We start from the raw sequence: 15,124 nt of genomic DNA on the forward strand, positions 1-15,124 counted from the left end.
TTGCTGTACTGTCCTCACATGGTTAATAAAGATAATTGAATTAAGGGAGTTGAGTTAGAGCTCTCTTGGCTCTCTCTGTGTGATGTTTTAACCTGTTTTCAGCCTTTACCACTAGAGAAGCTGTATACAGCTCTCTATTATGACATTAGGCTGGTGGATTATGTTACAGTACTGTGGACTTTTTCGGTCAGTATGGTCAGGCTTTCACCCAACACTAACTAACTAGTGTCCACTTTGGTACCAGGCTCCAGGGCGTTGTCTGTGGGCCTACAGCTATCCCCACTGTTTCAGTCATTTGCTGGGCGGGCGGATGCCTCCGCTGGGTAGCGCTGCTTAAGCAAACAGGAAGACACTAAAGGCGGCCGGGTAAGTGGGCTAGGGTAGCGGCCCTCTAACCGCCCGCCCAGGGCAACTGATGCTGTCTCAACCCCCCCCCCCCCCCCCCAAAAAAAATCAGTGCGCCATAACAGACGTCAGCGGACATCCCTCCCCAGCACAACTCTATTACCCAGAAAGGGGTGTGTCAGTTTTTCCAGTGTGTGCTTCTGTTGTTCAACAGAATAGGGATTTATCACCAACACTGAGCCGATTTGAAGTGGGTGAATGTGTCCCCCCCCCCCCCAGTGCACACAGCCATCCCATGATGCCATTGTGTTATGTTGCAGGCTGTCCTTCTACTCCGGCCACTCCTCCTTCTCCATGTACTGCATGCTGTTCCTGGCAGTAAGTATGCTCTATGGGGTTTCCTCTGTGTGCACTCATGTCTCAGAGCTGGGTGATATGGACAGATATAATTCAGATACTGAATTTTAACGATAAATTGAAAATGTGCACGAGTTGTTTACCCTTAACTACTACTTTAAATGTAGCCATCAACTTTTCAATCATGACATTTCTCTCGTAGGGCCCTATAGGTTATTGTAATGAATGTCAGCAAAATGTCCAGTGTCGATTATTTTTGGTTTATCGTCCCAGCTCAAATGCATCAATTCATTTAATAGTTTACAGTACGTCATTGGACGTGTTTTATATGAATATTTAATACTTGAAATGCAAAAATACCATGAATCTGATACATACGTCGGCAAGTAAATCAGATATATATAAATGCAACAATTTTAATGAGTTAGTTCATAAGGAAATTAATCAGTTTAAATATTTATTAAGCCCTAATCTATGGATTTCACATGACTGGGCATAAGCCTACCCAATCAGAATGAGTTTTACCACATACAGAAATACTCAGTTTCATCGGGTGGCTGGTCTCAGACGACCCCGCAGGTGGACGTACTGCCAAATTCTCTAAAACAATGTTGGAAGCAGCTTGTGGTAGAGAATTTAATGTTAATTTATCTGGCAACAACTCTGATGGACTTTCCTGCAGTCAGCATGCCCCCACATAACTTGAGACATTGCATTGTAACAAAACTATACAGTTGAGTGGCCTTGTAATGAGCATGCTTCTTGATATGCCACACCTGTCAGTTGGATTAATTATATTGGCAAAGGACAAATGCACAAAATAAGCTTTGTGGGTAAGAAACATTTCTGGGATATTTTATTTCAGCTCATGAAACATGGGACCTACATGTTGCATTTATATTTTTGTTCAATATACTTAATAGTACATGGTTCAGATTTATAGAGAACTGAATTTACCTCAAGTTCATGACAGCGCAGAGACATGGGATGATAAATAAAGGCCCATTGCGTACATTGAATACCGGTACTCAATGCAGCAAAACATCCGTGCACTGTGTTGATCTTCACTGGGGTGTACAGTTGCTATGGATGGTCAACATAGTGTATTTGTGTGAGCTGGGTCTCTGACTCACAGAACACGAGGGACCCTTTGGTTCATCTTAGGCAGGACTCGGTTACAGTAATGCTGAACACAATACACCCTTTCATTACCTACAGTAACTTTTGGTAAGGTGGCATAGCTTTCTACAGTATGCCGAAGTCCTGACAATCGCTGCAGCAAATGAGTTAAGACCAAATAGCAGTTCTAAAGTTCAAGAACAGAGAGAGACAAGTCCAGTCTATTTTAAGAAGTGTCGCAGTTAGCTTTCCATTCACGAATAGACACACACCCATTATTGTACAAACGCATTCAGAACTGCTGATTTTTGTCCCATTGAACAAAATGGCCCAGAAAGGCCATAACTCAACCATGTACACTGATTTGGAAACTATTACAAGCAGTCACCTTTGGAAATGGCTGTAAATTGAACATTAGGTTATATTACTTGTTTTGATCATTTCTATTTTTCACTCAACTGTATATGGAATTAAGTCATTTAAACTAAGTTTTAAGCCTAGTAAAAACAGCAGACGAAGGCTGATTGGTTGGTTAAATACTAATTTGGAAGTTTCAGCTGTGCAGTATGTTTATATCCAAGAGTTGACGCTGCCATGTAGAGCAAACAGGAGTGAGCAAGATCTCACAGCATCAACATTAGAATGATTGTTACAAACACAACCAGCTCACGCACATCAATGATGGATCAGACCACTTTCAAACAGTAGCCAGCACTTAAACCAATCTCAAGTAGAAAACCAAGAGGATTGAAGCATGTCAACGACTGGTTTCAACCTACAATTGCTCTGGCGACATTGCGGTCCTTGTGACAGCAAAGCAATTTGTCAAATTAGTTAGAATTAAATCCATTTTAACTGACCAAACATGTTAGTAGTAAAAAAACAAGGCTTTTAATTTTTTCTTAAGTAGGCAAGTCTTAACTCATTTCCACCTGTCTCCCAGCTATACATCCAGGCCAGACTGCAGGCAGAGTGGGCTAGACTCCTGAGACCAACACTCCAATTCTTCCTGATCGCTGCATCCGTTTACACTGGCCTGTCCCGTGTGTCCGACTACAAACACCACTGGAGCGACGTCCTGGCTGGCCTTATTCAGGGAGCACTCGTGGCCATACTAGTGGTGAGTTAATCACACTGCTCCATTTGGTTAAGGCAATTCAGCTTTATTTGTCCATTTGTTACAATAGAAATTGGGTAATAGTAGCAGAGAGCACAAGACCAGAGGGTAGAGGGGTATTTCATCTAGACCCAGTGGATCGTAGTCAAAAAGTCTCCTGACCTATACGTGTCCCACTTTAAAAGCCTTACTTCCTACTAAGTAGCCATTCTCTTCAATAAAATCATTAACTCTGAGGTAGGTCAACCATTTCCCTCCAAAGCTGTCCACTGACACTTGTCTTTCACCTGCAGGTATTTTTAGTGTCAGACTTCTTCAAGAAGAGGGTGGAGCCCCAGGAGGATGTGGAGATTCCCCACACCAGCCTGCAAGAGACACCCACTAACGGAAACCATTACGACAGCAGCCCCAACTAAGCTATAGAGAAGAGGAACCGTTTACTGCATGCACATCATACCCCAATAAGGGTCGGACCACTGGGGTGGAAAGAAATTATGCGTCTCAAATGGTACCCTACTCCCTACATTGGGTCCTGGTCAAAACTAGTGCACTCTGGAGGGAATAGGGTGCCATCTGGGAATGAACCAGACATGTGAATGTAACCCTGCTTTGTGCTTTCCTGACCTATGACCTGGAGCCAAGCTGTCTGAGCTCCCTATTGGACTCTTGAGTCCCACCCATGTTGCCTTGGCTGGACTGCTACTATTACAGCTTCCTGTGTATTATCCAGACCAATATAATGTATCTTCACCTGAAGCAACAAAAAAACATTTTGTTTTATCCAGCTGTATGTTAGAAGAAATCACTATACAGACATTTATTAAAATTGTTGAAGTATGTACAAATGTTGCACTTTTTGGAAGGAAAATAAGCCATTTTATGCTTATTAACACATTAAAAAATTGTCTGGATGATGTCAGACACTCAAACCAACAAACACAGGTCTTGCAAAGGTGTCACTCAATCACAAATATAAACTGGCAGCAAACACAATATCCCTCTTGATTTTCGTAATACCTATAATGAAAAACAAAAGAAATACATGAGTATAATTGACGTTGAAATTGTTCAATGTACACTGCTGTAGACCATACAGTATCTCCAAGCTTGACTACAACTTAGTCCTACAATCTAGGGTCAAAACTGCACTAGTTGGAATTAGGATTGTAAGTATTAAGCTGACAGACAATGATGTTTGGACTTTAGTTTTGTGAGCTGTATTTTAACTACGGGAGATGTCTTGACTTTGGGACACAGGCACAACCGATTCTCTGAGCCCTGGTAGTAGTACACCACGTTTGAACTCTGGCAAACGTGAAGATCGGGGGCAGTCAGAAGAGATCAGATTACCCTCTGCAGACTTGTTCTCCTACTATTGGTTTAAACTATAGACTTACAGACCACACACACACACATTCTGTCAGCCTGAAGGCTGCAACCACTAGATGTAGAAACCGATCTTACCCTCCGCAAACTTGTTCTCCAGCTCGGTGTTACCGATGGCCTTGGCTGCTTGACACATCTGACGGAGCAGCTCCTCCAGGCGACGCATGCAGCGGATGATACTCCCTACAGAGACAGACAGACACAGGGTTAGCAAGCAGAAGATACTCCCTACAGGGACAGACCGACACAGGGTTAGCAAGCAGAAGATACTCCCTACAGGGACAGACCGACACAGGGTTAGCAAGCAGAAGATACTCCCTACGGACAAAGACGAGAGAAGGTCAGCCGGAGCAGAGAGACCGGGATCCGTATGAAAACTCAACTTTGCACAGATCAGTGAGACATGGGTCAGTTTGCCTGGAGTCAATCCAATAGAGGATGTGTGTGTGTATATAACTTGGGAGATTGTCAATGGGGGAGTTGCCTGAAAGTTTGAGTCTTCAGTTACGATTCGGCCAAAGACCGTTCCATCAGAACTACACGACAACATGATACCATTAATGTGTGACCAGAACCCCAGCCCTCCTTATAAAAATGCAACCACAGTTTACACAGCTTCACAATGAATCCAGAGCCAAAATCTCAGAAGGATCTGATAACTGAACTATGATCTTGTGCGTCGCAATTAAGAGGGGAGTTGCATATTTTCCTGCTCATGTCAGGGTGAAATACAGAGCCAAATACCAGTCTTATCTCTAGAGTTACTTTGAAGAGAGAATGAGAGCATTGGGGGGGGGGTGATCTGTTTCAGCTATTTCTCATCATTTTAAATCCTCTACACATGGTGCCTTAAAAGCTACAACCTGGGATTTGTTTTTCAGCAAAACAGCAACTCTGTCACTTGTTTTGGTATACAGCTGGGGGATGGGGTAGGGGAAATGTAACCTATGCATTGCCCATTACAGCTCATACACGAGGTAAAAATCTGTTATTCCCTGAAGTGTACCTCAAAGACAGAAACCTTTCCAGCCATAAAGGACCAGGCCTACAGCCAATTCAGAATGCAGAGGAAACCATATATTTCAACATGAGAGTTCATCACCCGGTCTTCTGGCTCTCCTTCCATGTACTACAACATGCCCAGTTTGCAAAACAAATAAAACAGTTATCAACTGCTAGATAGAGACATTGGCCATCAGAAAAACAACACTTGGAAGGCTGTCCATTAGATTGGCTCTGAACTTGTGTTTGGTGAGTTACCTTGCACTGATTGCAAGTGGCTCTAGATAAGTATACCTGCTAAATGACTCAAATGTATGGGGCTACCCCACACGGAAACAGAAAACCTACATTTGGAGCACGCCGTCCATTTCATAGGCACTGGACAGGTGAGTTACCTTCAAAGACGTCGGTCATCTTGCAGATCTGTGCGAAGGTGGAGCCGTTAGCCCAGGTGTAAACCACGTCCATCAGGTGAGGCTTGAACTTGTCCAGGTAGGTGTCCTCATCCACCTCCAGCTTAGCCTCCGCAGACACCTTGGCAACGCGCTTGGCACACTCCTGACAACCAGACATCCAATTCCAGGTTTTATTACATCCATATGACAGTCATAGGCTGCGTGCAAAATGGCACCCTATTACTTTCATAGTGCACTCATGTTGACCAGAGCCCTATGGATACTGGTCAAAAGTAGATCACTACATTTGGAACACGTCCAGGTCCCAAAATACATAGCTATAGGGTATAGGCTAACATTTAAAAAATTAAAAATAAATTAAAAAAGGGAAAACAAACTTAAAGTACGAATGAAAAGTACGTGGCATATCTTGCACTTTGATTATACAATTTCAGCAAACATCCACTCACATGAAGAGAGACCCAATCTAATCTTTCACCAAACATCTAGGCTGACAGGTTTCAGCAGACAGAAACAGCAGTAAGTCAATAGAATAGGTAGACTGGTTGGATTCCAAGTCAAACATACATTGCAGTGTAGATAAACATGCCGGTGTATGCCTTGGTTCACAAACAGCATGAGCTAAGTGTTAGAAACCACACATCTGAAAAGCAGACTAAACCACGCCTGAGGGGTGCATCACAAAGCAGAATTAAAGCGTTGAGTTTGTTACCATCCCCATTTCAATTCCACATTTAAGTTATTTAAATCATATTTAGAAAAGCCTGCCGCTAAACTCATTGGCCATATCCCAAATTGCACCGTAATTCCCTACTGTATGCAGTGCACTACTTTTGACCTGGGCTAGACATATTGATCCTGCTTTGTAACCTATGCTAACCACCAGGACAGTGCAGATTCTGCTGCGGAGTGAATAATGTTTACCTGCATCTGTCTCAGAGGTCCAGCCAGCTGCTCTGTCAGCTTGGGCATCTCGTTAACCTGAGGGAAGGAAGAGAACAAAAAAAACAACACAATGACGTCAGTCTAAAGCTTTGGACACACCGCGACCACCTGCTGGGTGTCAAGGAGCAAACGTGTTTTTGCCAATTCAACATGATTAATCCTTTGAAAATTGAAAATGTTGGCCAATACTGTGGTAAGAGGCACTTGGTAGCAGGATTATTGATCAGTCTCTGCCTTTAGTACTCCTAATAAGAAAAGTGTCAACATTACTGCTGCCAGTAGGTTATTGATTTAAGGAGAAACATGCAGTGAGCTAGCTCAGTAATGGGAGCGAGCAGTCTTCTGTTTCTTTACCTCATCATTTCTACAGTGTAGGCTACTGTGCCTTCAGAATGTATCCATACCTCTAGACTTACTCCACATTTTGGGTCACAGCCTGAATTCAAAATGTATAAAATATATTTTTCCCCCCTCACCCATCTACACACAGTACCCCATAATAACAAAGTGAAAACATGTTTTTTAGTAATATTAACACATTTATTGTAAATGAAATAAACCTCAGGTACATAAGTATTCATACCCCTTTGCAATGACACTCCAAATTGAGCTCCGCTGCATCCATTTTTCCTTTGATCATCTTTGAGATGCCACTACAACTTGATTGGAGTCCACCTGTGGCCAATTCAATTGATTGGACATGATTTAAAAATAAACTGGTCTTTAAGGTCCCACAGTTGACAGTGCACGTCAGAGCAGAAACTATACCATGAAGTACAATGAACTGTCCGTAGATCTCCGAGATAGAATAGATGAGGCATATCTGAGGAAGGTTTTAAAACCATTTATAGAGTGTTGAAAGCTTCCAAGTGCACAGTGGTCGCCACTATTGGGGGAAAAAAATATAGATCTATTGATCTACCCAGACTGTGGCTAGAGCTGGCCGTCCAACCAAACTGATCAACCGGGCAAGAAGGACCTTGGTCAGAGAGGTGACCAAGAACCCAATGACCACTCTGACAGAACTACATCCTTGGGAGAACCTGTTACAAGGACAACAGTCTCCACAGCGCTTTATGGGAGAGTAGCCAGACAGAAGTCTTCCTGAGAAAAAAGGTACATGACAGCACACCCATAGTTCACAAAAATCACATTGAAAGTCTGGAAAGACTTGAAGATTGCTGTTCACTGCTGCTCCCCATCTAAATTAACAGAGCTTGAGAAAATATGCAAGGAAGAACGGGAGAAAAGCTGATACAGACACACCCTAGACGACTCAAATCGGTAATAACCGCCAAAAATGCTTCTACAAAGTATTGACCCAGGGGTGTGAATACTTATGTAAATTAGATATTTCTGTATTTCATTCTCAATAAATTTGTAAACATTTTTTAAAACATGTTTTCACTTTGTCGTTATGGGATATTGTGTGTAGATGGGCAAGATTTATATTTTTATTTTATACATTTTCAATCCAGACTAACAAAATGTGGAATAAGTCAAGGGGTATGAATACTTTCTGAAGGCAACGTAAATGTTTCTTCTCAAAAGGTCACGGATGACCGCACTGATGACCTTAGCCTTTTCTCCCGCCACCTCCACTCTAGCTGGCTAAAAGTCTGACTGGTAAAGGTCACGGATTGCTGTCCACTCTCCAGGTAGAGTCACCATTGTTATCCTTGTTAATAGTAGCTCAAATATTGTTAAATTGACTTAAGGCAAAGTGAAGTCAAAACCATGATTACATACATAAACTCAGGAGATGCACTGCAGTACTTAATGCAGCTGGTGGCCACACCAGATACAGACATCAACTATTCAGAGGAGACTGAGTAAATCAGGCCTTCATGGTCGAATTGCAGCAAAGAAACAACTACTAAAGGACACCAATAAGAAGAGACTTGCTTGGGCCATTAGAGCGGTGGAAGTCCAAATTTGAGAATTCTGGTTCCAACCGCCATGTCTTTGTGAAACGCAGAGTAGGTGAACGGATGATCTCCGCATGTGTGGTTCCCACCGTGAAGCATGGTGGTGGTGGTGTGATGGTGCTTTGCTGGTGACACTTGTCAGTGATTTATTTAGAATTCAAGGCACACTTAACCAGGATGGCTACAACAGCATTTTGCAGCGATACACCATCCCATCTGGTTTGCTCTTAGTGGGACTATCATTTGTTTTTCAACAGGACAATAACCCAAAACACACCTCCAGACTGTGTAAGGGCTATTTAACCAAGAAAGCGAGTGATGAGTGCTGCATCAGATGACCTGGCCTCCACAATCACCCGACTTCAACCCAAGTTGTTGGACTGCAAGGTGAAGGAAAAGCAGACAACAAGTGCTCAGCATATGTGGGAACTCCTTCAAGATACTTGGAAAAGCATTCCTCATGAAGCTGGTTGAGAGAATGCCAAGGTTTTGCAAAGCTGTCATCAAGGCAAAGGGTGGCTTCTTTGCAACAGCTGGTGCACGATATCTAAGGAAGTCTCAAGCTATAGCTTGCCTAAGGTAAAGTATCTCATGATAAGCTGTAGACAACACTACCTACCGAGAGAGTTTATCTGTATTCTTTGTAGCTGTTTACATACCACCACAGTCAGAGGCTGGCACCAAGACAGCATTGAATGAGCTGTATTACACCATAAGCAAACAAGAAAACTTTCACCCAGAGGCGGCGCTCCTAGTAGCCGGGGACTTTAATGCAGGGAAACTTAAATCCGTTTTAGCGAATTTCTATCAGCATGTTAAATGTGCAACCAGAGGGAAAAGAACTCTGGACCATCAATACTCCACACACACAGATGCATACAAAGCTCTCCCTCACCCTCCATTTGGCAAATCTGACTATAATTCTATCCTCCTGATTCCTGCTGACAAGCAAAGATTAAAGCAGGAAGCACCCGTGACTAGATCAATAAAGTGGGCGGATGAAGCAGATGCTAAGCTACAGGACTGTTTTGCTAGCACTGGAATATGAAAGCACTGGAAGACTGGAATATGTTCCGGGATTCCTCCGATGGCATTGAGGAGTACACCACATCAGTCACTGGCTTCAACAATAAGTATGTCGATGACGTCGTCCCCACAGTGACCGTACGTACATACCCCAACTACAAGCCATGGATTACAGGCAGTATCCTCACTGAGCCGATGGCTAGAGCTGCCGCTTTCAAGGGGCGGGACTCTTACCCGGAAGCGTATAAGAAATCCCACCATGCCCGCCGACGAACCATCAAACAGGCAAAGTGTCAATACAGGACTAAGATCGAGTCGCACTACACCGGTTCTGATGCTCGTCGGATGTGGCAGGGCCAGCAAACCATTACAAACTACAAGGGGAAGCACAGCCGAGAGCTGCCCAGTGACACGAGCCTGCCAGACGAGCTAAACTACTTCTATGCTCGCGTCGAGGCAAGTTACACAAACGTGCATGTGCACCAGCTGTTCCAGAAGACCGTGATCACGCTCTCCGCAGCCGATGCGAGTTATCCTTTTAAACAGGTCAACATTTACAAGACCGCAGGGCCAGACGGATTACCAGGACGTGTACTGCGATCATGCGCTGACTAACTGGCAAGTGTCTTCACTGACATTTTCAACCTCTCCGAGTCTGTAATACCAACATGTTTTAAGCAGACCACAATAATCCCTGTGCCCAAGAACACTAAGGTAACCTGCCCAAACGACTACCGACCCGTAGCACTCACGTCTGTAGCCATGAAGCACTTTGAAAGGCTGGTCATGCCTCACATCAACACCATCATACCAGGAACCCTAGACCCACTCCAATTTGCATACTGCCCCAACAGATCATGCCATCTTCATTGCACTCCACACCACCCTTTCCCACCTGGACAAAAGGAACACCTATGTAAGAATATTCATTCACTACAGCTCAGCGTTCAACACCCTAGTACCCTCATCGATAAGCCAAGGACCCTGGGACTAAACGCCTCCCTCTGCAACTGGATCCTGGACTTCCTGACGGAGCGCCAAGTCTAGGTCCAAGAGGCTTTGAAACAGCTTCTACCTCCAAGCCATAAGACTCCTGAACATCTAGTCAAATGGCTACCCAGACTATTTGCAGTTCCCCCCCTTACACCACTGCTACTCTCTGTTGTCATCTATGCATAGTCACTTTAATAACTCTACCTACATGTACATACCACCTCAAATAACCTGTGCCCCCCACACATTGACTATCGGTACCCCCCCTGTATATAGTCTCACTATTGTTCTCTCACTGGTGCTTTTTAATTACTTGTTACTTTTATCTATTATTCTTATCTGTATTTTTTTTTAAACTGCATTGTTGGTTAGGGTCTCGTAAGTAAGCATTTCACAGTAAGGTCTACACCCGTTGTATTCGGCACATGTGACTAATAAAATTTGATTAGACTTTGAAGAACATCTACAAAAAATACTCTGATTTGTTTAACACTTTTTTGGTTACTACATGATTCCACGTGTTATTCTACAATGTAGAAAATAAGAAAAATTATGAAAAACCCTTGAATGCGTAAGTGTGTCCAAACTTTTGACTGGTACTGTATATATGCACACCAAGAGGTTGGAATAATAGTGTGAAAATTATGATCATGTCCTTTTAGTGTAAGGGCTGTGGTAAATTAGTTAAGACTAATAAGAAAGTTAAATTAGTTAAAAGGGAAAACTCCACCAAAAAGTATATTTTTGAAAACTAGATTTCTGACATGCAAAACATTTTGGGACTACATCAACAATGGACTAATGAAACAAATACCAAAACATCGTTTTGGGGTGGAATTTTCCTTTAATAGACCAATAGGAAATCTCTCTGCCAATAACAGATAATTTTCAGTTTTCCCCTCCCCACTCAGACCACTCACAGTCTTAGCAAAATTCTTGCTTGAGAAATTGCTGTTTGCTAAGAAGCTATTTTTGTTTTCAATTAAAATGGTTGAAAACTCAGTAAGGTAATTAATTACTCAAAATTGATTTGATATTAAAAAGTGCTGCATTGGACCTTTAAAGGTCAGTGGTGAAGTGAAAGTCTACCTCCTGCAGATGAGGGGGGATACAAGACCGTTACCCCAATTCTTGTCTTTATAAAGATTCCCACTTGTTCGTGGGAAATAATAATTGGTGTGACTCTATCTTGATCCCATTTCCCACTCTCCCATGGCAGTGCCTCAGCGCGCCCCCCCCCACCCCAGCTTCCTCTCTGTGCCCTACTCCCAAGCCTATTGTATCTCTGGCTCAGTGCCCCGGGTGACGCCCCATTAACCCCTGATGTTTTTAGCCTGTCATGATATCTTCTCTGCCTGCCTCAGCCCTCATCAGCCTCTCCAGCAGCAGCAGGTGGAAGCTCTCCCTCCACACAGAGAAGAGTGAGCAGCTGCATAAATATCATCATACAGCACACTAAAGCCTTTATGCGGGGTGACAGGACACTGGACGACAGCTGCATGCGAATGTCACAGAGCTGATCTGCTAACAGACAACAGAGAGCGCAAAAGAGCGAGAGAGAGAGAGCGCGAGACTTGCAGGCAGTAGAAATGACACATATAGAAGCCTAAATCTAAAATTGCAGTATAAGCCAGTAGACATGACAATACACAAACACAGAGCTAGACCCTTAAATGTAGTGCTGACATGATGATGCGCACACGGCACTAGACCTTTGCTCAAGAATACACCTGTACTGTCATTACACGATGATACACACAAAACACACGGAGCTAGAAAGAGCAGCATTTCACACCCCACCACTAAGCTGGGACACACCCTTAGGGCTGCCATACTGGGACCAGCAGTGAAGATGCTGTGGCGCCCTGCTTACAGAGAACAATGAACACTCAGAGGGGAGAAACGTGCCGGAGAACTAACTGTTTAGCAGAGTGACCACCTGCCTGTACGATGGAGTTTAAAAATAGTGGACTTTGTTATTGCGGAGGTCAATAATCAAGGAAGCCAAGGCAAAGTTTTCAAACATTTGACACAGGAATTCCTTGTTTTGAGGGGAAGCATCAAGAGGATGTACTGAGGACTTGATTAATTTAAACACTTAACATTCAAGATATGGGGGGACATTAGACTACTATCAGACTTGACGTAATAGGTCAAAGTGCTTTTAGTGAAAGGGTGTAAGAAATGTTGTGACGGCATTTGAAGTTGTAGAGTGTGGGGAAAGAAGATGGCTGCTTATCTGGCCAAAAGTATGTTTTAACGGATTGCGCAGGAAAAGGTGTGTTTGCGACTTACGTTCTCCTGGAAGATGAAGACGCTGAGTAGAGCGGTAACCTGTTCTGCCGACAGATCGTTGAACAGGCCGTTGAACACCATCTCAGTCAGTAGAAGCTCATCAGCACTGGATCAAAAACAGGTCTCAGACCAGTCAGTGTTTTTTTAATAGCATGTCGATACAGATAACTGTTCTAAGAACAGCTGAACACCATCTCAGTCATCAGCAGCCAGGGGTTAAAGCAACAACAAAAAGAATCCCATGAGAAACTTAAGCAGATCGCAGATGGATTGTCTCGGGCCAAGTTAACGTCAAATTTCATGTAAGAAAGTCATGACCATCATTTAATTTGTATGTGTATTAAACTGCCAAGTCCAGTCCTCCCTAGGAAAATGTTATATATTTAACTAGGCAAGTCAGGCAAGTCAGTTAAGAACAAATTCTTATTTTTATTGAAGCCCTAGGAACAGTGGGTTAACGGCCTTGTTCAGGGGCAGAACGACATTTGAACCATGTCAGCTCGGGGATTCAAACTTGCAACATTTCGGTTACTAGTCAGACGCTTTTAGGATGCCATTGTCCCCTTGGAGCTCTTGCGTAGTGATGGGCATTCCGAGTCTCTTCTGTGAGCCGAATCATTTGGCTTCATTCACCTAAAGGAGACGTTAATTTGGCTCCCAAACGGCTCTTCGTTCAGTAATGCTTACAAATTGACCGAAAACCATTAATTTAAAGCCTAAAACGTTGCTAACCATTATGTCAGATTGTGAAATGTTAGTTGAAATACATTTTTACCTGACCAAATTATTAGATGGCCAGCAAAATGAATGTGGACCAGAACGAGTCTCTCCCTCACTCTCGTTCCAGCACGGAAAAATGTATATATTTTTTTAAATGTATTTTCGTTTTACTATTATTTAAGCCTTTTTTTATATCCCTTTATTCCCCCCAATTTCGTGGTATCAAATTGGTAGTTACAGTCTTGTCCCATCGCTGCAACTCCCGTACGGACTCGGGAGAGGCAAAGGTCGAGAGCCGTGCATCCTCAGAAACACGACCCAGCCAAGCCGCACTGCTTCTTGACACAATGCCCACTTAACCCAGTAGCCAGCCGGGAAAACACCGTACACCTGGAGACCGGGTCAGCGTACATGCGCCCGGCCCGCTACAGGAGTCGTTTGAGCGTGATGGGACAAGGATATCCCCCACCGGCCAAACCATCCCCTAACCACTGGGTCAATTGTGTGCCGCCCCATGGGTCTCCCGGTCGCGACAGAGCCTGGACTCTAACCAGGATATCTATAGTGGCGCAGCTAGCACTTCCATAGACCACTGTGTCACTCAGGAGGCCCCAGATAATATTTTTATAATTTAATCTCCAGATAATCGATGTCCCGAATTCAAAAAGCAATAGTAACAGTATTGAAATTAGGGAGCCAGGTGAGCGGCTCTTTAAAATACGCAATTCGGTTACCGGCGTTCAAAAAAATGGCTGATGGTTTGCGAACAACCTGTCACTACTGTTGCACAAGCTGCTCCACCATGCTTGAAACTGTGTTTCTAACGTGCAGTTGTAAAACGATGCCACTCGTGCAATTGAAGGACTAAAAAAATGACATGGTAGCAACGGGAAAACTGGGATCCCCTCTTTTTAACAAAGGCCAAAACTGCTTTCAAACGCGTTTTCCCACGATTGAATTAACAATTGTTGTGCATCGACTGCTTGTCAGAACACATTCCCTCTCTATGGCTTCGCGCAATTTGAAAGCGCCTGCATAGAACACACACCAACAAGCCGACTAGGTAACTCTACTACGAGGTTGTCTGCTTTTGTTTTAATAACATTATATGGCAAAAATAGTCGTTTGAACGACAAGGTGGTGTGCAGAATATACTATTTAATTCACTTCATCTGAACATCGGAGTGTCAGCAACAATCCTGCAAGTCAATTCAATGCAAAAAGTTTAACAGAGAATATGTTTGAGAATACATTTGGGAATACAGTGAGCCCCAATATGATATTTCTGCATCTAACTTTCTCACTCATTATTATTCACGACTCATTCGGGATTATCCGTAATCATGGGAGCGTCCACATTAATGTATTACTGAGTAGAAACATATTATATTCTTATTTACAATAAAAGTGACTCCAAAGGGACAATACTTTATTTACCATTTATTTATATTGGGCACAAAATAATCTGAAACAAC

The 15,124-nt window shown here is 43.2% G+C and overlaps 2 protein-coding genes across 2 annotated transcripts in view; one reads left to right on the top strand and one right to left on the bottom strand.

Moving 5' to 3' along the window:
* The window catches only part of LOC115127098 (phospholipid phosphatase 1-like), a 35,964-nt gene extending 32,089 nt beyond the window's left edge, over positions 1–3,875 (top strand). Inside the window, exons 4-6 of the mRNA XM_029656744.2 lie at positions 666–723; positions 2,765–2,941; positions 3,232–3,875. Of these exons, the coding sequence (XP_029512604.1) occupies positions 666–723; positions 2,765–2,941; positions 3,232–3,354 (358 nt within the window). The 3' untranslated portion in view covers positions 3,355–3,875. The remainder of the gene's footprint in view (positions 1–665; positions 724–2,764; positions 2,942–3,231) is intronic.
* Positions 3,727–15,124, bottom strand: part of LOC115127087 (exosome RNA helicase MTR4) — a 49,234-nt gene continuing 37,836 nt past the window's right edge. Inside the window, exons 22-26 of the mRNA XM_029656727.2 lie at positions 12,930–13,035; positions 6,667–6,723; positions 5,722–5,884; positions 4,403–4,507; positions 3,727–3,955 (exon numbers count right to left, since the gene is read on the bottom strand). Of these exons, the coding sequence (XP_029512587.1) occupies positions 3,903–3,955; positions 4,403–4,507; positions 5,722–5,884; positions 6,667–6,723; positions 12,930–13,035 (484 nt within the window). The 3' untranslated portion in view covers positions 3,727–3,902. The remainder of the gene's footprint in view (positions 3,956–4,402; positions 4,508–5,721; positions 5,885–6,666; positions 6,724–12,929; positions 13,036–15,124) is intronic.

This window comes from Oncorhynchus nerka, linkage group LG4, assembly GCF_034236695.1.
Source record: "Oncorhynchus nerka isolate Pitt River linkage group LG4, Oner_Uvic_2.0, whole genome shotgun sequence".
Taxonomy (NCBI): Eukaryota; Metazoa; Chordata; class Actinopteri; order Salmoniformes; family Salmonidae; genus Oncorhynchus; species Oncorhynchus nerka.